The sequence below is a fragment of the Alternaria infectoria genome (assembly GCF_024043175.1).
Source record: "Alternaria infectoria strain BMP 0036 chromosome Unknown scaffold_8, whole genome shotgun sequence".
In the NCBI taxonomy this organism is placed as follows: Eukaryota; Fungi; Ascomycota; class Dothideomycetes; order Pleosporales; family Pleosporaceae; genus Alternaria; species Alternaria infectoria.
In genome coordinates, this window is record NW_026250697.1 from 1097948 (window position 1) to 1118352 (window position 20405).

The 20405-nt window shown below is 52.9% G+C and overlaps 5 protein-coding genes across 5 annotated transcripts; 4 read left to right on the forward strand and 1 right to left on the reverse strand.

Annotated features, from left to right (window-relative positions):
- Positions 1-1566: 1566 nt before the first annotated feature.
- Positions 1567-5986, forward strand: J4E92_005792 (uncharacterized protein; the record flags this gene model as incomplete). The annotated part of the gene is made up of 2 exons (XM_051497170.1): positions 1567-1573; positions 2445-5986. The coding sequence occupies 2 exons, from the start codon at positions 1567-1569 to the stop codon at positions 5984-5986; spliced, it is 3549 nt and encodes a 1182-aa protein (XP_051352830.1).
- Positions 5987-7080: 1094 nt separating this feature from the next.
- J4E92_005793 (uncharacterized protein) lies at positions 7081-8663 on the forward strand (the record flags this gene model as incomplete). Its single annotated transcript, XM_051497171.1, has 3 exons — positions 7081-7344; positions 7394-7596; positions 7649-8663. The coding sequence occupies 3 exons, from the start codon at positions 7081-7083 to the stop codon at positions 8661-8663; spliced, it is 1482 nt and encodes a 493-aa protein (XP_051352831.1).
- Positions 8664-9142: 479 nt separating this feature from the next.
- On the forward strand, positions 9143-11473 carry J4E92_005794 (uncharacterized protein; the record flags this gene model as incomplete). The annotated part of the gene is made up of 1 exon (XM_051497172.1): positions 9143-11473. The coding sequence occupies one exon, from the start codon at positions 9143-9145 to the stop codon at positions 11471-11473; it is 2331 nt and encodes a 776-aa protein (XP_051352832.1).
- Positions 11474-12022: 549 nt separating this feature from the next.
- Positions 12023-14159, reverse strand: J4E92_005795 (uncharacterized protein; the record flags this gene model as incomplete). The annotated part of the gene is made up of 7 exons (XM_051497173.1): positions 12023-12167; positions 12232-13071; positions 13122-13405; positions 13458-13679; positions 13889-13919; positions 13968-14073; positions 14126-14159. The coding sequence occupies 7 exons, from the start codon at positions 14157-14159 to the stop codon at positions 12023-12025; spliced, it is 1662 nt and encodes a 553-aa protein (XP_051352833.1).
- Positions 14160-15526: 1367 nt separating this feature from the next.
- On the forward strand, positions 15527-18866 carry PIM1 (ATP-dependent Lon protease pim1; the record flags this gene model as incomplete). The annotated part of the gene is made up of 2 exons (XM_051497174.1): positions 15527-18616; positions 18669-18866. The coding sequence occupies 2 exons, from the start codon at positions 15527-15529 to the stop codon at positions 18864-18866; spliced, it is 3288 nt and encodes a 1095-aa protein (XP_051352834.1).
- Between the last annotated feature and the right edge of the window lie 1539 nt (positions 18867-20405).

The following is a 20405-nucleotide window of genomic DNA, read 5'->3' on the forward strand; positions in this document are numbered from 1 at the left end:
CACAACACGCCACACGTCGTCAACGCAACAAGGCAACCACTGCAGCCGGTGTTGGTACTATTCATATCGCAGGTTGATGAGTCTCATGAGGCGTTTATCCCTTTTGGAAACTGGTAGCGGGTACTGCATGCTTCGCGCACATCTCATGTCCAATCGTTCGTTGAGGCGTTCCACGATTGTTCAAGGCGGGCGGCCTCCCAGGCAGCAGTCGAGACAATATCCGTAAGCAAGGCTCGTCCAAAGAGCATCCTATTGTAACTCGGTGCTACCATACCCGCCTGCTGCGCCTTCTATATGACTCACAGTCTATCATGCACTTGACCACTTTGGTAGGTACCTTGTTGAGTAGCTCACAAGTAAAGCTGGCATGCATGCGACAGCTGCCCCGCATTGCGAATCAGAGCTTCAGATGCGCCATTGCTTCATGAACCGACGCCTCTTGCAATCAGGTGCCTAGAAACCTGAGACTCACCCTTACAAGAATATGCTTTCTATACGTGGCCGCAATTATGCGGCTTTAGATCTGGCTGCAAGCTACACGAAAGATCGTGGCCTCCCCTACGACAAAACCAAGCATCCAGCAGGTTTAGTGTCCTTTAGAAATGCAGAAAACGTAAGCAAGAGTCGAACATCATGGTTGTCATACTTTGAGTATCAGAGCTAAAGTACCGAATAGTTTCTCATGCGCGGAAAAGTGCTCGACTACGTGAAGACCAAGGTTGGTCTTTGCACTTGAACAAGAGAGACTCAGTTAACATATTGTGTAGTGCGTCCTTTCATTTGAACTCGACACCTTGACCTATCATGATGGCCCATTCGGCTCTAAACGCTTACGGCAAGCAATGGCTACTTTCATCAATAAGCGCTTCTTGCCCGCATCAGCTGTGGCGATGGATGAAGTATCCTTTGTCAGCGGTGTGACGGCATTGAATGACATCTTGTCACTGTGTCTGACGGATGGAGAGAATGAAGGTTTGCTCCTTGGCATGCCGATATATGGCTCTTTCAACCCAGATATGCGAAGCATGTCGAAGTGAGTCTCGGCGTGTCAATAACTGCGTTCAGCAGCCACTGAATTTGGAACAGCTGCAAGTTGGTTTACACCCCATTCCATGGCGTGGATCAGTTCATTACCGGAGCGGTCGAATGTTACGAGCGCGCCCTTGAAGAAGCGGGCCGAAACGGAATTGACGTGAAGGCACTTGTCATTTCCAACCCGCACAATCCTCTTGGCGCGTACCATGCACCCTCGTAAAGGTTGTCGAACTGACTCATCTTTCCAGGGCAGTGCTATACTCACAAAGCTCTCGAGGCCATACTACGATTCTGTTCAAAGCATAAGATACATCTCATCAGCGATGAAATCTATGCTCAGTCAGTGTATCAAACGGATGAGTCTCATCCAGGCTTTACATCAGTACTCTCTGTAGACATGAGTGGCATCGTTGATGATAAGCTTGTCCATGTGATGTACGGGATGTCAAAGGTCAGGCCACTTCAGTTCGAGAAACAACTGTTGCAACTGATGCCTTGGTAGGATTTCGCCGCTGCCGGTCTGAGACTAGGATGTCTAGTCACCCGAAACGAAGAATTGGGTCAAGCTGTGCAGTCTCTAGCGTACGTCTGCTTGAATACCCAGGTACAGCTACGAATGCTAATTTGTCTGCTCGGCGCAGACGTTTCCATGGCGCATCGCCAGTCACGGACGCTATAGCCACCACTATACTTGAGGACGACGAATGGCACAACCAATTTCTAGCCGAGAGTGCAAGGGTGCTGGGTGAACACCAAGAGCTTGTCACCAAGGGACTTGACAAAGCTGGAATTCGCTATAACAAGCAAGCGTAAGTACACCCCAGCGTTTTCGAGCTGTTGCATGGCAGGAGTCACTGACAGGACCATGTGACCTAGTAACGCTGGGTTTTTCCTCTGGATCGATCTCTCGGCGTGTTTACGGAGCGCGACGTGGCAGGGTGAAGATGAACTGAGACAGGCGCTGTATGATCACGGCGTAGAGATGTCGGCCGGCCACGCATATCATGATGAAAAGCCAGGCAATTTCCGCTTTCTTTTCTCAACGGATAGAGATACTTTGGAAGAAGGTCTGAGAAGAGTTATTGGCTTCCACGAGACTCGTAGGCTAGACCGGTCTTGATTGGGGCTAGCAAATAAGCAATTATGATGCACGGGATGAATTGGCTCGGGGCTGGAGTAGTAGAATGTCAATGCAGGGACTTTTGAACAATGTGCCTGATGTGACGTGAGACGCTCGTGACCGCGCGAAAAGGCGCCACGCGACTGTGGGTCCTTGCACGAGATCGTCCCGCCAGATCGGAATTCCAACAGGGGAAAGTGCGTCATCATTCCAGCCATCTAGCCTCAACCCTTACAAACAAGTCGCACCACGTCTGTCCCTATGTCACGATCGCCTTAACGACAACTAGGCATCAGAATGCCGCCCATCCTCTCCCGAAAGCGCTCGCGATCCGCCTCACCGCAAACAGAACCGCCACCGAAGCGTGCGCGCGCTCGCAAAGCTACTGCACCCACGCGCAAAGGCAAAGAATCTGTCTTCGAAACCCTCGACGCACCGCCAAAGGCCAAGCTCACGCTGGCCCAGACCAAAGCCCTGTTGGAACAAGAAGATGATGACAGCGAGTTGTCAGAACCGGAGAGCAGCGAAGATGATTTCGAAGATGTTCCGCTGAACGGCGCAAGCCAGGGCAAAGGCAAGGGAAGGGCGACAGCTGGTGGTGATAGCGACGAGAGCGAAGCCGACGATTGGGAAGACGCGCTTGGTGCGCAGAACAACAATAAACCAGACCATGGTCCTGCACCCGTCATCACTGGCGACATCGCCCTCACCCTGTCCGCCGCGCCAAAGACCGCCTTCGAGTCGAAATCGGAAGGACAAAAGGGCGCATCCAAGATACAGCGGCAAATACGAAATGTCACACATTGTATGCACGTACAGTGCCTGATGTACCACAATCTCATAAGAAACGCTTGGATACAAGACAAGGAAGTGCAGAAGATACTAGTGGAAGGCATGTCGGCCGGCTGCTGGCGCGAACTGGAGAGGTACTGGGATAACGCCGGAATCACAGACGGCCCTAGTCTTGTAGTTGTGCAGAGGGCGCCGAGTCCTCCACCCAAGCAGGTAGCGAAAGACAAGAAGGGTACGTGGAAGAGCAGCGGAAAGAACGGCGTCAAAGTGTATGAAAGCCCGCAGAAGCGATCGTCTGCTCGCGAAGACAAGAAGAAGGCTCCCGTAGGCAAGGGCAAGGGCAAGGGCGATGCCAAAGGCGCTAAGAAGGGTCGCGACTGGAACGCGACATCTGAACCACTCGAGCCGAAAGCCCCAAACATGTCAGCTGGGGATCCTCTGCTTCGCCTCCTCAAATACCTCTCTGCTTATTGGAAGTCCAAGTTCCAAGTCACAACTCCGAGCCTACGCAAACGCGGCTTCCTCTCGCCATCAACGCTAGAAGCCGAGATCAATACCTGGAGAGAGGACCCCGACCATCCCGATACTTTTGGCGAGCGAGTGGAGAACTTAGAAGCATTTCGCGACAGAGCTCGTAAATGTGAGGGGAGCAGAGACTTGGGAGAGCAATTGTTCACCGCTTTAGTACGAGGGCTCGGTATCGAGGCCCGCATGGTAGTCAGTCTACAGCCAATTGGTTATGGCTGGAATCAGAGCGAAGAAGGAACGCCTAGGAATCTGGAAAAACTGAAGGATGCGAAACCTGCCGACAATAACACGCCCTCGAAATCAACAACCACAAATGGCAAAGCAAAACCTCCCGCCGCTACGAATAAGGGTGGCAAAACGGCCGAAGTTGACCCGGATGATAGCAGCGATCTGAGCAGTGTCATATCTATCTCTTCGGGATCCGAAGATGAGCGGCCTGTTAAGAAAAAGCCAAAGTCACGCAACGTCCGCGATGAACTGCCATTTCCGACCTACTGGACAGAGGCCATTTCTCATCTCACCCATACACCTATAGCAGTTTCGCCGCTTCCCAAGGCAATAATCGCGAGTGCGGCTTCTTTAGACAAGTTCTCTGAGTTCTACGCTCGCGGTGGAACGGCCGACAGGGCGAGGCAGGTATCGGCCTACTTCATCGCCTTCTCGTCTGACGGCACAGCAAAGGATGTCACTGTAAGATATGTACCCAAGTGGCCTGGTCGGACAAGGGGTGTCCGCATGCCTATTGAGAAGATACCCATACACAACAAACGCGGCAAGGTCAAACGGTGGGAAGAGTGGGACTGGGTGAAGTCGCAAATGCGCCCCTATGCACGACCTCACGACAAGCGTCAGCCATGGGATGAAGTCGAAGATGAAGGTGATCTTATCCTGGTAGAACCAGAAAAGAAGAAGGAAATGCACGAAGGCGGAAAGGAGACACTACAGGGCTATAAGAACTCCACTGAATACGTGCTCGAACGACACCTCCGTCGCGAGGAAGCACTCATACCCGGCGCCAAGATCGTTCGACATTTTACCTTTGGCACAAGCGGCAACGAGAAAACGGAGCCGGTATATCTGCGAAAGGACGTTGTCAACTGCAAGACCCAAGAATCCTGGCACAAAGAAGGTCGAGAGGTACGGGAGGGTGAACAACCCCTCAAGCTCGTACCCAGGCGGGCTGTTACGGTAACACGCAAACGCGAAATGGAAGAGCAGGAACGTCTTGAAGGTGAGAAAGTGAAACAAGGTCTCTTCTCTAAAGCGCAGACGGACTGGATCATTCCTGATCCTATTGTTGACGGCAAAATCCCGCGTAACTCATACGGAAACATTGACGTTTATGTGCCCACGATGGTGCCGAAAGGCGCTGTTCACGTTCCACTCAGGGGTACGGCGCGCATATGTCGCAAACTTAACATAGACCACGCGGAAGCGTGTACCGGGTTCGAGTTTGGAAAGCAACGCGCTGTGCCTGTAATAACCGGTGTTGTGATTGCACAGGAGCACGAGGATATGCTCATTGATGCTTGGGAAGTTGAAGAGGCAGAAAAACAGCGGAAAGAGAGAGAAAAGAGGGAGAAGTTCCTATTGGGACTTTGGAGAAAGTTTGCGAGTGGACTGAGAATCGTGGAAAGAATGCGAGAAGAGTACGGTGAGGATGTCGAATTGCCAGCGAAGGAAAAGGTGGTTTCACCCGAAGAAGATGGTGGGGAAAAGAAGTCGCAATGGGAAGTGTTTCAGAACCATACCGATTTCGAGGGCGGTTTCATGCGCGGCGATGGCGCTGATTCTGGCGGTGGCTTCGTACCTGAACGGACGCACCAGAGTACACAACACGACGGTGACATGGCTGGTGGTTTTCTACCAGCAAGTCAAGACGACCCTGAGCATGGGGATCTAACCATTGAACACGGCGAAAAGAAAGACATGTCACGCGCGCCCATGGCGGAAAGTACGTATCGCACACCGATCTCCCTCACGCAGGCGCTTCAGCAGCCGCCCAGCGAATCTAGCGAGCGTCCTGACGAAGATGCGGACGAGGATATGGACGCACCTGAACCTCCAGAAGACGAATACAGCGACGAAGAAGACGAAGAGGATGTGCCTCAACCAAAGTCCACTCGTCGCAAGTCGACCACCACATCTTCAGCTCGTGGTCGTGGACGTCCACGTGGTCGCGGAGCCAAAGCCCTGACAGCGTCCACGCGAAAACGTAAGTCTACGTTCATAGAATCAGGGTCTGACAACGACACACCCTCTGGCGCTCCTTCCGACCCACCAACACCACCGCCATCTACGCGTTCAGCGCCGAGGCGTAAGGCAGCCAGGAAAAGTGACGCACAAGTCAAGAGCCACTTCTTTGCCGAAGGAAGCGATGGTGAGACGGATATGACGGATATGACTGAGCGGAACTCGCCAAGGAAGAAGACGGCTGCGACACGAGGACGCGGGAGTGGCAAAGGCAGAGGGAGTGGATGGGGAAGAGGTAGAGCGGGGAAAGCCAAGTAGCAATACGACAGTAGGGTATTGACACTGAGGCAGACGTGCAAAATCACTCGAGCTAATCTTGAAGATACGGTCAGAGGGCATGAATTCTGTCAGCCTACACTACCTAGGTAGGGCTAGGCCAGTGAGACAGATCTCACGATCCGCCTGTGCCAGTGCGCTTACCTCATCCGATAGCGTGGCGGAGCCCCGATCCAACTACCACATTACATCATCTCTTCCCCAGATTCCTCCCACATGCGCAAAATTCCCGAAACTCAAAAGCGCAAAGATGCGAAAAACTTCAGCGTCAAAAATCAATAGCAACTAAGTATTGCCGCATCCAGAAGGCACTCGCGAGTCGACGCCATGCATGCAGCTCTGTTTTTAGAACAGCCCAGCGTCGCTAGGTGCGCCTGGGCAAGTCTTGGTTCCGCCGCTGCATCCTCCCGACTCTTGGCAAACTTCTGTACCCGACTTTCCCCCCTAACTCCCTCGCCTGAACAGTCAGCTTGTTGAAGCCAAGGTGCGCCGTCGCACAGCTGGGAATTGCTTCTTTATCGCCGTTCTTATCGCGCTGGGAGCCCTCCTACACCCGGTCCCTACATGAATGACAGCATGACAGCGGCGGCAATTCGATGGTCCGGCAGTGCTAACGGTGGTAGCGATGCGTTGTTGGGGTACGCCTGCAGCACTGTTATCCCAATCGTACGCCAAAGTACGGTAGGCATGCTCTGGGCGCGGCCCATGTGGGAATCTCCCCCAACATCCCGAGTGCCACGCCCGCCGTCTCCTTCGTATTCGTTCTGAGGTGTGCCGGCGCGAGCGCCTCTTGGCTATAATGCGCGATGTTTGATCTGCGATACCTAGCTCGCACGCTCATTAGTTGCCAGAAACGTCATGCTCTCCGGTCTTTTTCTATCGATGCGTCGAGATGTGTGCATGGGGTTGGCGTTTATAAGTATATTGCTGCTGCTGTTGTTTTATTTTATTGCGCCCCGTCCCTACACCGGCCTTTATCAGTCTCTCACTTTGCCAATCTTTTCCTTTGGCAGCTGTCACTCGCTTTGAAGACTTTGACTTTGGTCTTATTGTTAATTATCTAATTTTTGGGAAAGATGCGCTTCTCCGAGTTCCTTACCGTCGGTGTTGTGGCGCCTCTTGTGGCTGCTCATGGTGGAGTCCCAGGGGCACCCAAGATGTTTGGCCTACCGAGAGACTTGCAAGCCGACTTTAAACCTCCTGTCGCTGCTCGCGTGCTTCGACACCCCGCTCAGCCAAGGGATGGCATGTTGGAAACCCGCCAAGGTGGTCAGAACGGCCGTTGCGGACCCAGCTTCGCCAACGCCAAGTGCGCTGCGGGCTACTGCTGCTCAGGTGCCGTATGTTGATCTTAGATCTTGAACTGTTACAATAGCTGACTCGCTCTAGGGATACTGCGGAACGACCAAAGATCACTGCCAAGCTCCTGACTGCTTGATTGACTTTGGCCCGGCTTGCGACGCCAACAAGACACCTGGTGGAGCCAGCACACGCAACGACCCCCGTCCTCAGAGGGGCAGCGTCGCATACGGAGGTGGTGGTGTCTATGCCTGCAAGAAGGCTGGCACTGTCGCCATTACCTACGATGACGGGTAGGCTCATTCACAACCCCACGTATTGATAGCACGACTAATCAGCATCCAGCCCATACATCTACACCGACCGCGTCCTCGACCAGTTCGCCACATATGGCTTCAAGGCCACATTCTTCGTCACGGGAATCAACCTCGGAAAAGGCGCAATCGACAGCACAGCGCAGTGGTCCAACGTGATCAAGCGTATGGTTGCCGAAGGTCACCAAGTCGCATCCCACACATGGTCTCACCAGGATCTTAGCCAAATCACCGATGCGCAGCGCTACGACCAGATGGTCAAGAACGAAATGGCCATTCGCAACATTATCGGAAAGTACCCCACATACATGCGTCCTCCTTACTCGTCTTGCAACGACGCTTGCCAGGCAGTGATGAAGAACTTGGGATACGTAGTCAGCTACTTCGACTTGGACACGGATGACTACAACCAGCTATCCAACATCCAGGTTGCTAAGAACAACTTCAAGAACAAGATTGACACAACCGTTGGTGGTCCCGCCTCAGGTCACCGCCTCGCTATCGCCCACGACATCCATGAGCAGACTGCTCTCAATCTTACTGGTTACATGCTCGAGTACCTCAAGTCAAAGGGCTACCGCGGTGTCACCATGGGCGAGTGCATGGGTGAGCCCGAGGCGAACTGGTACCGTACTGCTACTTCCGGCGGCTCTACTACCCCTCCTACTTCCGGCGGCGGCGGCGGCGGCAGTGGTACTGCTGTTTCCACTGACGGATCTTGCGGCTCAGGCAAGGGAACGTGTGCTGGATCCACCTTTGGCAACTGCTGCTCTCAATACGGCTGGTGCGGATCATCCACTGATCACTGCAGCGCCGGCTGCAACTCTGCCTTCGGAACCTGCACTGGCACTGGTGGCAGCGGTGGCGGTTCAACCACCCCTGCTCCGACCAAGAAGGTCTCTACTGATGGCACTTGCGGAACTCAGGGCGGTGCGACTTGCGCTGGTTCAACATTCGGTACCTGCTGCTCGCAGTATGGATGGTGCGGATCTACTTCAGGCCACTGTGGTTCTGGATGCCAGAGCGGATCCGGCACTTGCAACTAGAAGTTCGTTCATGGGAGGAGCATTTAGACCTTACTCGTGTAGAGGCGATGCTCCTAGCGCAGCTCTGTATGCGTGTTGATATATCAAAATAATACAAACAAATACACATACTTTTACAACACCTGACCTCTCCGCAACTGTGTGATCACCTCAGGGAATGATAACATATAGTCAATTAGGAGCAGTGGCCGGGACGTGGTCGAGATATGTGAAGATGACGAAATGTACTTCGCAGCGCACACTTGAAGTGTTCGCACATTTCACCGACTACATGATCGTGGCTGTTGCAGCAATGGAATTCCAGAGACAGATCACAGGTAGTTTATGAAGAGCAATGTCTACATCTTTTCCGCAACAGATTTGTAAAGACCTCTTCGTACACACTCTAGCAAAAGTGCAGCGAAGAATTACAACCCATTTGATACCATCAAGCCCTTACTTCGACTATCTAAGCCACCTGAGTACTTCTCTCGAAGACCATGGCATTAGCGGTACTTCCAGCAATCATCGTCAGTTTCGTGATCGTTGTGGCATCGCTCGGTACATTCTACATTTACAGGGCATACAGGCGCGTGCGCTATGCAGTCCACGATGTGGAGCGCAGCCGCCATATCGAAATCGCCGGTCTCTCGCAACAGCGGCCCATTGAACTTCATGACCTCGAAGGTCCACGCAAACAATATCATAGCGGTCAGTGGTACGGCTCGGGGGGTGTAGTTCCCACACACGTCGCGCCGGCCACGAAGCCACTGCCGCATACTCCGGAGATTGAGTACTCAGGAGGTGAGGGGCTTGTCAGACCTCCTGGTCGAGTCTTTCTATCCACTGGGGTACAGCAACCTGAGCTACTCTCTCCAAAGCCCGTGCGAACGGTGACTACAAGGCCGAAGGCAGAGCCTGCGAGTACCGCATATGACCCAGATCAAACGGCAGCATCGGAAATATGGAACAAGATTGAAAAGGGCGAGCTGGACCCCTCACGGCGTAAGGCGCAGAAGAAATCTCCAAAGAAACCGAATGCACCAGTACCCGAAGTTCTCCGAGATCCTTCAGAGTTTGAACGCGACACCATGATAGACGTCGACCTTGATAATAGTACCAGAGAATGGGCAAAACCCAATCGCCCCGCGCTGCCCTTCACACCACGCTTAAACAAACGCGAGTCGTCTGACAGCATGGCTACGGTTGTCGACGCTAACAACGCGAACATTGAACGTCCCCAGTCATACGTCAAGCGCAAACAAAGCATTGGTACAGGAGCGATCAAGCCGACTGAACCGCTAGATCGAGCTGCAGAGGCGCGCCGCCAGATGACGGAAAGGAAGAAGCAAATGGTAGAAAGGCAGAAGCAAGAGGAAGCTGATCGTCTAGCAGGGGAACAAAGGCTGGTAGACGAACAAAAGCAGCGCGCAGCTGAACAACAGAGACTGGCTGAAGAGAAGCAGCGACAGGAAGATGAGGCAACGGCTCGCTCATTAGCCCAAATTTCCGATGACGAAGACATTGATCTAGACGACAAGAGGCCCTCTGAGTCTCAAAGACCGCGCACTCGCCGGAGATCCGACTCGTTCTCTAAGTCGAAGCGTGAGCGCAAGAGTCGTGAAACGTTGCTCACAAGAACTCCCAAGCGAGCGTATACCTTCGCGAACGACGCTTCCGATGGTATCGACAACCCCAACACGGACGAAAAGACCAGTAGCAACAGTAAAGGAAGCTCTAGGAGCATGAGTATGAATGATCAGGCAAGGCCAGACTTCAACGCGACCATGCCGTCAATTGCCGAGGGAGCCCATGTCGACCCTTTCTCTGACAACGCAGCAAGACGGTCGTACGGCTCCATCAAGAAATCTGTTTCGTCAATGTACTCTCCCGATCACATTTCATTAAACGATGGCGAAGGAAACTACACCTCGAGGCCTGCCGACTACAAACGTAGGGCCGCGCCTGAAGACACACTGGAGAACCCGTTTGCCTCTGACAACGACCCCCAAGACCCCTTTGCGACAGCGCAGAGATCATCGGCTGCGTCAAGCAACGACAGTCGAGTGTCATTCTCGCAAGTACAGCGAAGATCGAACGCCTCCAGCAATGAGAGCAGAAACAGCTCAGGTACAAATTATCCCAAACGCAGCGACAGTAAAGCTAGCGCAAAGAATCGTGCTTCTGTGGATAGCCAAAGCAGTCAGCAGTCGGCCCGCGGCCGTGAAAAACCTGAACGAAAGCCATCTGTCGCATCCCGTGCATTCAGCAAGATCAGTCGTAAGTCTTCATCTTCGGACAAGAAAAAGGAAAGGGACTCCGCGAGCTCGACACAATCTCGGGAAAATGAAGGACCAGGATTGCGGGGTGGAGGAAAGATGTACGTGGAGGAGCCGGAAGAGCTGTCATCGTCAGAGGATGAGCATGAAGACAGAACCAAGCAAGAGCATAAGGTGAAGAACGGGGTGGAGATGCGCGGCGGTTCAGGAGAAAAGGACGAGAGCGAGAGTGAGGTTGAGGTTGAGACGGAGCACGAAGACGAAAGCGACGCTGCCGAGCTCGGAAGTTCGGAGGACGAACATTCGGATGTGAGCTCGAGCGATGAGGACGAGATCGCGAGCGAGAAACACGACTCCTCCGAAGATGATGATGACGCGTCGGAGGATGGGGGTTCGGAGTCTGAAATCTCCGATGCTGGCACTTCTGACGCCATTACTTCGGATGACGAATCTGAGGAGGAGGTCTCGGATGATGAGCAGGGCCCGGTACTGAAGAAGCCGATTGAGGTCGTGGGTGTCCCAGCTAGGAAGGCGGGCAGGGTCAAGGCGTGATGCATCGATAGCTCTATTGTCTTTTCCGCTAATAGGATTCCGCAGGCGCGAATATCTCTTGCGCTCTTGGTATATATATGTGTCTTGCTTGTAGTCCTGATACGGATTAATGTATGTTCTCGTTATCCACGCGACAACAGTGTCCAACATGTTGCCGCCTACTCGTGACAAGGTAGAAATCTATAATCATAATAACAAATTACTCCAATATCTCAAGACAAATCCATGAAGTCTGATTACTGATTGTCGCCTATCTCAGACGGTCGTTGCACGTCAACCACGTCAAACGCGACAATTCCTAAACCGGCCTGCAGCCTACATCAACATGAAAACCTATAAGATAGGTGACCTGGCGTTGATGTAGGCTCTAGACCTGTTCAGGCTTTCCTCCTCTATGAGGTGGTTGTATTGTCTAGACACGATCGTCTGCTCCGCCAGGTGGCCCGCCTGCAGCCTACATCAACTTAAAAACCTACAAAATAGGTGACCCGGCGTTGATGTAGGCTCTACACGTGTTCGGCTTTTTCTTGTGTGAGGTGGTTGTATTGTTTAGATACGATCGTCTACTCCGCCAGGTGGCCCACCTGCGACGCCGGCTGGCCCAAATGTACCTCGATGACTCGCACCATCCTTGCCACCATCTACTGCTTCATCGTCATCTCCATCGTCGAATGTGGCTTCTGACATGAAAGGACTGTAGAGGTAGAGGTACGAAGTCAGTATATGTCTCACATGCACTTCGTACAGTCAGAACTTACCTCTTTGCGCGGATCTGACGACCTTTCAGGAGTAGCACCACAGGCACAAGACTCAACGCTAGTCCGACGAAGCCCAGTAGACTGCCAGCCCAGCCAAATCCTAGGTTCTGGAAAAGCGAGTATGAGGCGAAAGGTAGAAAGGCTCCGAACGTGTTACGACCAAGCGATGCGGCTGAAAGTGCAGAAGCAGCGTATTTTTCGTAAGCATCCGTGAGGTAGTTGACTACACCCATGTAAATGGAGTAGATGCCCACACCAACGATGCAAATGCCTATCGCAGGTACAATCCAATGAATCTCAGGTCGACACGTCCATCCATACATGAACAATCCCACAGTAAAGAGCAAGGAACCAGGGATGCTGGTATATAAGCGACCTTCCGGTATGGGTTTGCCTGGCCGTTCCTGGTTCTTGGATGCAGTGCGAAGATACATCCAGTCCTGCAAGGGATTGATTAGTGTACCAATGAGCGCTCCAACGGTGATTGCCAGCTGAATAAGACCCGTCTGAAAGGTTCCGAAACCATAACTAGCGCTGAAGGTTTGGACGACAGAGGAGAAGAACAGGAAGAGGATTCCCCAGGCGAAACTGATCCAAAGAGTGAAAAAGGTGACGACAGGCTCGGTGAATAGCATCTTGGTAGGTCGCATGAATGAAACCTTGAGCAGGCTGGCTATTGAGGGCTTCTCGAGCTCTGATTCTGCGTAGATTTCGCGACCGGTTTCTTTGCGAAGCTTCTGGGCGCGCTTTTTGAGTATGACGTCGCCACGAGTTTCCTTGAGGATGATGTAGAACACTGGGATTAGGGCCGCGTTGTATATGATTTGGATGTAGTAGATCCTGTATGTTCGTTAGTTGGGTTGGGTCAATCAGGGGATACAAATGCTTACCATCGCCAAGGAGATTGTAGTCCATCAGAAGGATAGCCAAGCTGGACGATTGCACTACCCATGAAGGGTCCAAGAGCAATACCAGCTACGGACGTGAAGCCGAAAATGGACATTGGCAGACTCCGAGCTTTGTCACCTTTCCATACATCGCTAATGCTGCCGCCCACGATGTTGATGGAAACGGAAGATGCGCCGCCGCCGAAGAAACGGGTGACGACCAAGGTTGCGAAGTTATCGGCAAAAGCTGAGCCGAACAGGAACAATTCGAACACGATGTAGGCGACCTGAGTAGGGGTTAGCGATTTGATGAGTTATGCGGCCACCCAATAAACGTACAAAATATCCAGGCATTCTACCCGTGTTTTCGGTCAAAGGTACGAACAGTAGCGGGAAAAGAGCGGCACCCATATTCCACGAACACGTAGCCCAATAGAGATTCGGAAATGGCTCGTTTTGGACACTGAACCGCGTTGCCATCCACTCGTTCCCAGCGCCGTAAGATCCAGCAGGAAGACCTGTTAAGATGGAGATGAAGCAAACAGTGATTGTCAAGAACCACTATCAATTTGTTAGCACGAACAGTAAGATGTTTAAGAGACATAAGAGAGATACATCTTAGCACAGCCTTAATAACTGCGCAGCTAAAGCGTAGCAAGAGAGATAAATCTTAGCATAGCCTTAAGTGCTGCGTAGCTAAAGCGTAGTAAGAGAGATACATACTAGTAAGAAGTTAGTAAGATATCTACAAAGCTGTTCGTGGCAGCTACTTTACCCTTGTACTTGGTTGACCAGTTGAACCTGGCTTCCATCAGCAATTGAGTTCAGGTAGAGTCCCGAGGGACGTACGGGTTGTCAGGATCTTTTGGACCGTCCCAAGTGTGGAGTTCGACCTCTTTGCCATCTTTCATGCGGGTTTGTACTTCCTTCTTGCGTCGAGGTAGAGATGCACCTTCTATCATGGATTAGTGAACATGCAATTGGGGTGGTGGACTTCGAAGGCGTACCCGTGTCGTTGTTAAGCGACGAATGATGTGACATGGTGGATGTCGCTGTCAAAACACTAGCCGATCGTGAGTTGAGTGAAGGTTAGAACCGCTGTGGAAGTTGAGCAAACGGAAGGCTGTCGCATTGGTAAATTATAGCGGTATGATGAAATCCGGAGTGATCTCATAGTACTTGAGCCGCCGTTTGCTGGCCTTGTGACAAGCGTTCGGCGCTGGGCGGACATCATGCCGTTGGAATGTGTGGAACGCGATGACGTTAGCGTGACCATATCGTGGAACCTACCATTGGCGTGGGAAGATCGCCCGCTAATTGACGTGACTTGAGCAGAGGCCAAGAGGGAACTGGTGGATCTTCTCCATCATCGTCACTCCGTCGTGGCTTCCCATCGTGGATGGGACAGCACCGGGATCAGCTGGATTGGTGCCCCGTCAGACGCCTACAAGGAAGCTATGTTTTGCAAACAATGTTATATACCCTTAGTTGAAGTATATGTATACCATTCTTCTTACAATTAGTGAGCTACAACGCTTTGTATGCCACAATATGCGACACGGCTTGCTCTCGAACACGGCCTCACGTGAGCGCGCGATGAGATTCGCGATGGCTGGGGTCTCTACGTGGCCCGGTAACATGACCCACGCGTGTAGCCACGTCCATAGCGCCCTTGGGGAAGCATCGCCCACGCGCATTGAGGCTTGTTGTGCGCACCATTCCATGCAATTTCGCATTCGGAGTATATATTCGGGGCATATCTAGGAACGCTGTAAGAAGCACGATGTGCATTCGCACCCTAGAACGAGATTGCGCCCTACAACGGAGTTAAGAGTCGATATGACCAGATACGCGTCTTTTCCTCATTGCGGCAAGAACGCGCATCGAGATTACTAGGCGCATGTGATGTATAAGCAAGATCGAGCGGTCGGTCTTCGCTGCTTTCGATCGGATTCGATGATGTTCTACAAGTTTGGAAACGTAAACGGCGAGCATGAACCTTGGAAGAGAAGCCGAGGTCGGAGCCTGACGATAGATGGCAAAGTGACTGCGAGCAAGCGACGTGAAGTAGATTGGAAGGAGAAAGGGTTGAAATGGATTGAGGTGCCAGAATCGAGCAGTAATCGAAAGAAAGGCGGTGGTTGGAGGCGGATTGGTAGTGTCGCGTGTTGCCGAGGTTTTGCCATCGGGGCTATCGGAGGAGCTTGGGCGGTGATGATGTCGAGATTCGGAAGGATGCTGAGCAATTCACACGCCGCCACTACAACCTGTCAACCTTCATTGCACCCCACCCAACCCTCTTCTTAGATTTCCCGGTCATACTACGAGTGCCACGTATCCCCACGTGCACTCTTTTCATTCTTTGTATAGTATTACCACCACCCACGCCGACATAACGCCATTTCACCATGTTCCACGGACAGAACTTGCCGTGGCGGGCGGCCCTTCGTCAGGCTTCACGATCGAATGCGAGGACTATCACTACTAGAGCCTCGTCGCGCCATCTCCCCGCACAATGCACGGCATCGCTGGTTGCCCGGCAACATCACCGATGTTCCTCGCCGCCCGCCGCGCTCTTCGCATACCGCAGCTTCTCCACAACGTTGGGTAGACGGAAGGAAGACGATACAAAGGCGCCACCAGAGCCGCTGGAGGAGGCCAAGGAGGAAGAAACAGAAGAGTCCAAGAAGCTGAAGGAGCAGAAAAGAGCAGAAGAGCTCGAGGGCAAGAGCGATGCGCCTGAGCCAATACCGCCAAAGGCGAGTTCTGGGCGAGGCAGCGCAGCAGGAGGAAGCGGTTCAGGCGGCGACGGCGGTGGCAAGAAGCGAAAGGGCGCCGAAAGAGCCCTCGTCAAGCCCTCCATACCTGACGTCTACCCCCAAGTCATGGCGATACCGCTCGTCAAGCGTCCGCTGTTCCCGGGATTCTACAAGGCCATCACAATTAGAGATAGAGAGGTCGGACAGGCAATTGCGGACATGGTCAAGCGAGGACAGCCCTACATCGGTGCATTCATGTTCAAGGATGATGGTGCCGACAAGGACGTCATCCACGATCCCAGCGAGGTGTACGACGTGGGCACATTCTGTCAGGTCACGAGCGCATTCCCCGTGGGTGCTGATGACAACTTCGCCATGACCTGCGTCCTCTACCCACACCGCCGTATAAAGATGACTGGTCTCAAGTCGCCACCGCAAGCGAAGGAGGAGTCATCTGTGGCTGAAAGCACACTGAGCGAGAGTGCGGATACCCCAGAGCCGGAGGCAGGCGCAACACAATCCAAGGGCGATGTCGTCGCTAGCTTCGAGGAGGCAACAGAAGAGGCCAAGGCGGCCCAGGGAGCGCTCGTACCCACCATCCTCAAGGGTCGCAATGTCAGCATTGCCGATGTTGAGAATATGGTTGAAGAGCCATTCGATCTGAAGAGCAACAAGACAATCCAGGTGCTGGTCAACGAGATTGTCAACACCTTCAAGGGAGTAGCACTGCTCAATCCGCTGTTCCGCGACCATGTCTCGACCTTCTCTGTCCATACCACCATGAACGTTGGGGAAGACCCTGTCAAACTCGCTGATTTCGCCGCCGCCGTAGCACAAGCCGAGTCGCATGAACTGCAGGATGCGCTTGAAGAGATGGACATTGAGAAGCGTCTCAGCAAGGCCTTGGAAGTGCTCAAGAAGGAGCTCATTAGCGCGGAATTGCAAAAGAAGGTTGCCGACGATGTTAATGCCAGAGTCACCAAGAAGCACCGCGAGTACATGTTGATGGAGCAGATGAAGGGTATCAAGCGCGAGCTCGGCATCGAATCGGACGGAAAGGACAAGCTTATCGAAAAGTTCAACGAGAAGGCTAACAAGCTGGCTATGCCTGAAGCCGTGCGCAAGGTCTTCGAAGAGGAGATGAGCAAGCTACAGGGTCTTGAGCCCAACGGTTCCGAGTTCAACGTCACTCGTAACTACCTTGACTGGCTCACACAGCTACCCTGGGGTCTGCGCAGCGCCGAAAACTTTGGTATTCAGCATGCGCGAGAAGTCTTGGACGAGGATCATCACGGACTGAAAGATGTCAAGGATCGCATTTTGGAGTTCATCGCTGTCGGAAAGTTGCGCGGCACAGTCGAAGGAAAGATTCTGTGTTTGGTCGGTCCACCCGGTGTGGGTAAGACGTCGATTGGAAAGTCGATCGCTCGCGCTCTGAACCGTCAGTACTACCGCTTCAGTGTCGGCGGTATGTACGACGTAGCAGAGATCAAGGGTCATCGAAGGACATACGTTGGTGCGCTACCAGGACGCATCATCCAAGCGCTTAAGAAATGTCAAACAGAGAACCCCCTTGTTCTCATTGACGAAGTCGACAAGATCGGACGCAACAGCAACCACGGCGACCCAGCATCAGCACTTCTCGAGCTGCTAGACCCAGAGCAGAACAACAGCTTCTTGGACCACTATCTGGATGTACCTGTCGATCTTTCAAAGGTTCTGTTCGTGTGCACAGCAAACATGGATGAGACGATCCCACAACCATTGCTCGACCGTATGGAAGTGATTCGGCTGTCAGGCTACGTTTCAGACGAGAAGATCGCCATTGCTGAGAAGTACCTGTCTCCCGCAGCTAAGGAGATGAGTGGGCTGAAGGACGCCGATGTCGTTCTCGAGAGCGATGCGATTGTTGAGCTCATCAACAAGTACTGTCGCGAGTCTGGTGTTAGAAATTTGAAGAAGCACATCGAGAAGGTGTACCGCAAGTCAGCGCTGAAGATCGTTACCGATGTAGGCGAAGATGCGCTCCCCGAGGCTGCAGCGCTCACTGAAGAGGGCAAGGCTGCGCAAAAGGAGTCAGACAAGGACAAGAGCGATCTCAAGGAGACACCGGAAAACATTGAGGAGCAGACCACCGAAAAGCCTCGCGTCGCGCTCAAGATCCCAGACTCCGTGCACGTTTCCATCACCAAGGACAACCTGAAGGACTACGTCGGACCCGCCATCTTCACATCAGATCGTCTGTACGACTTTACGCCACCCGGTGTGGCCATGGGCCTGGCATGGACATCGATGGGCGGTTCAGCGCTCTACATAGAATCGATAGTGCAGAACGCGCTCTCAGCATCCTCGTCACCCGGTCTCGAGCGCAGTGGATCGCTTCGGGACGTCATGAAGGAGTCGACCAGTGTAGCCTACTCGTTCGCCAAGAGTATCATGGCCCGCGAGTTCCCCAAGAACAAGTTCTTTGAACACGCCAGGATACACCTTCACTGCCCCGAGGGTGGCACACCAAAGGACGGACCGAGCGCTGGTATCACCATGGCGACCAGCATGCTCAGTCTGGCACTTGACAGGAAGATCAGGGATGATGTTGCCATGACTGGTGAGCTGACTCTTACCGGCAAGGTGCTGAGGATTGGTGGACTACGTGAGAAGACTGTTGCTGCACGGAGAGCGGGCGCAAAGACGGTCATATTCCCACACGACAACATGAGCGATTGGCTTGAGTTGCCTGAGGTATGTTTCCCCACTCTCAATGCAAGCGAGAATGCCTGCTAACACATGACAGAACATCAAAGAGGGCATAGAAGGCCGCCCCGTCCAATGGTACAAAGAAGTCTTCGACATTGTCTTCCCAGATCTCGACAAGGACGTGGCGAACAAGATGTGGGAGAAGGAGCTCAAGGGAAAGAAGGGCGACCGCAAGAAGCGCGAGCAAAAGAAGAAGGAAGAGGAGGAGGAGGAGTCTGGTGAGGACGACGACTGAGCGAGTCTCACTTAGGACGAAACACTTGTACGATAAAGCGAATAGCGTGCTCAGCAGCGCAGCGCATTTTGGGCGTTTTTGCATATGCATTGGCCATAGAGCCATAACGATTCGACTGCATTGGTAATGAATGATAGCAATTCTCTCTTCTCATAGTGCGGTTTAATGCGTAGCATGCGCGCGAGTGAAAGAGGTTCCGATGATGCAAATGGATGATCTCACGTCAACCACAATATGCGGGTTGATAAGAAGGAAGCATATCCAGCATGATCCCTTCTGCCCTCTTCCGCTTTCACAGGCTGCCGATAGCGGGGCGGTCCGTACCTAGCTACCACTCCCGTCTTCGTCCACAGCTCTGCTATACCTAGGCATGTCTTCAGCCCACCAAAGATGGAACCTTGTGGAAGCAGCATCATTTACGCTCATCAATGAGAGTTTCAGCCGTTTTCTGACAGCATGGTAGCTACGTACCCAAGCTGCAGCTTCCCAACCCCTCCCTTAGCCCTCGTGGTTTTTCGTTACCCCTCATGCACGAACCCCACCACGCGTCACAGGGGGGATCGTGGGATGCCGCAGCAAGCCATGCGCATATTTGGGCCGGGCATTTTAGTGACGGCTACACTATGCAATCGATTAGCAATAGTGCGTCGTCAGCTTCAACGGCCGAATTTTGCAAGTGCCGCGTTACGCCTGGTTCACTCTGCGCCTGCATGGCATGGCGATGGAAGGAACTGTGTAGTCTGTGACGCAACTGCCACATGTCTGAAGCCACCTGGAAAACCAGCAGGCTAAAACACGACTAACAGAAGAGGAGAAAATGCCAACGCTGTTCGTGGCGTTTGTGGCTAGCAAGAAAGAATGCATGTGGTGCTGTTTCAGCGCCTTACGCGCAGCCCGTGTGCGTTAGCCCTCGACTCCTTCGTCTGGTGCATGAACCACATTGACGTGTCAACGGGCGTTGCCTGGTATATATTGTCAGGAGCGTGAACAACGCACACTGCGAACTGGAGGGAACGAATCATAGTCAGGGGTTGGGAAAAGTTGAGGTTGTTGTCAGACTTTGCTGTTTCGGTGGTGAGGAAGCTTCACTTTTTGTTTTGGTGGTTTTGCTTGTCCTTGGGCGTGTCCTGGAGGCTGTGATGTGCGGCGGCATGGCGCGGTCCGGTGAAGTGGGTGAGGGACTACAGATCAGGGCTTGGGAATGATGAGATGCGCAAGGGATAGGTCCTTTGTTCATACTTGATGCTCATGATGGACAGCTTCAAGTTGTTGGGAAGACAGCCGGAAGTACAACCCAGGTCAGGGATCGAGATACATTAGCGAGCATGATGGCCCCGAGGTGCAGCAGCAGCTTTACTCGAAGCTTGCCGGAGCGGTGCCTTGTGCGAGCAGGTGGGTGGGGCAGTTCGTGTACTGTTGCGACGACGGAGTACCTTCCCGCAAGTACCATGAGGTGCAGTAGCTGCCCTCGTCTACGCGTCGACTAATGTACGCAGGCCCAAATGAGGGGTTTTGGCTATATGGTGATGTGAAAATTGA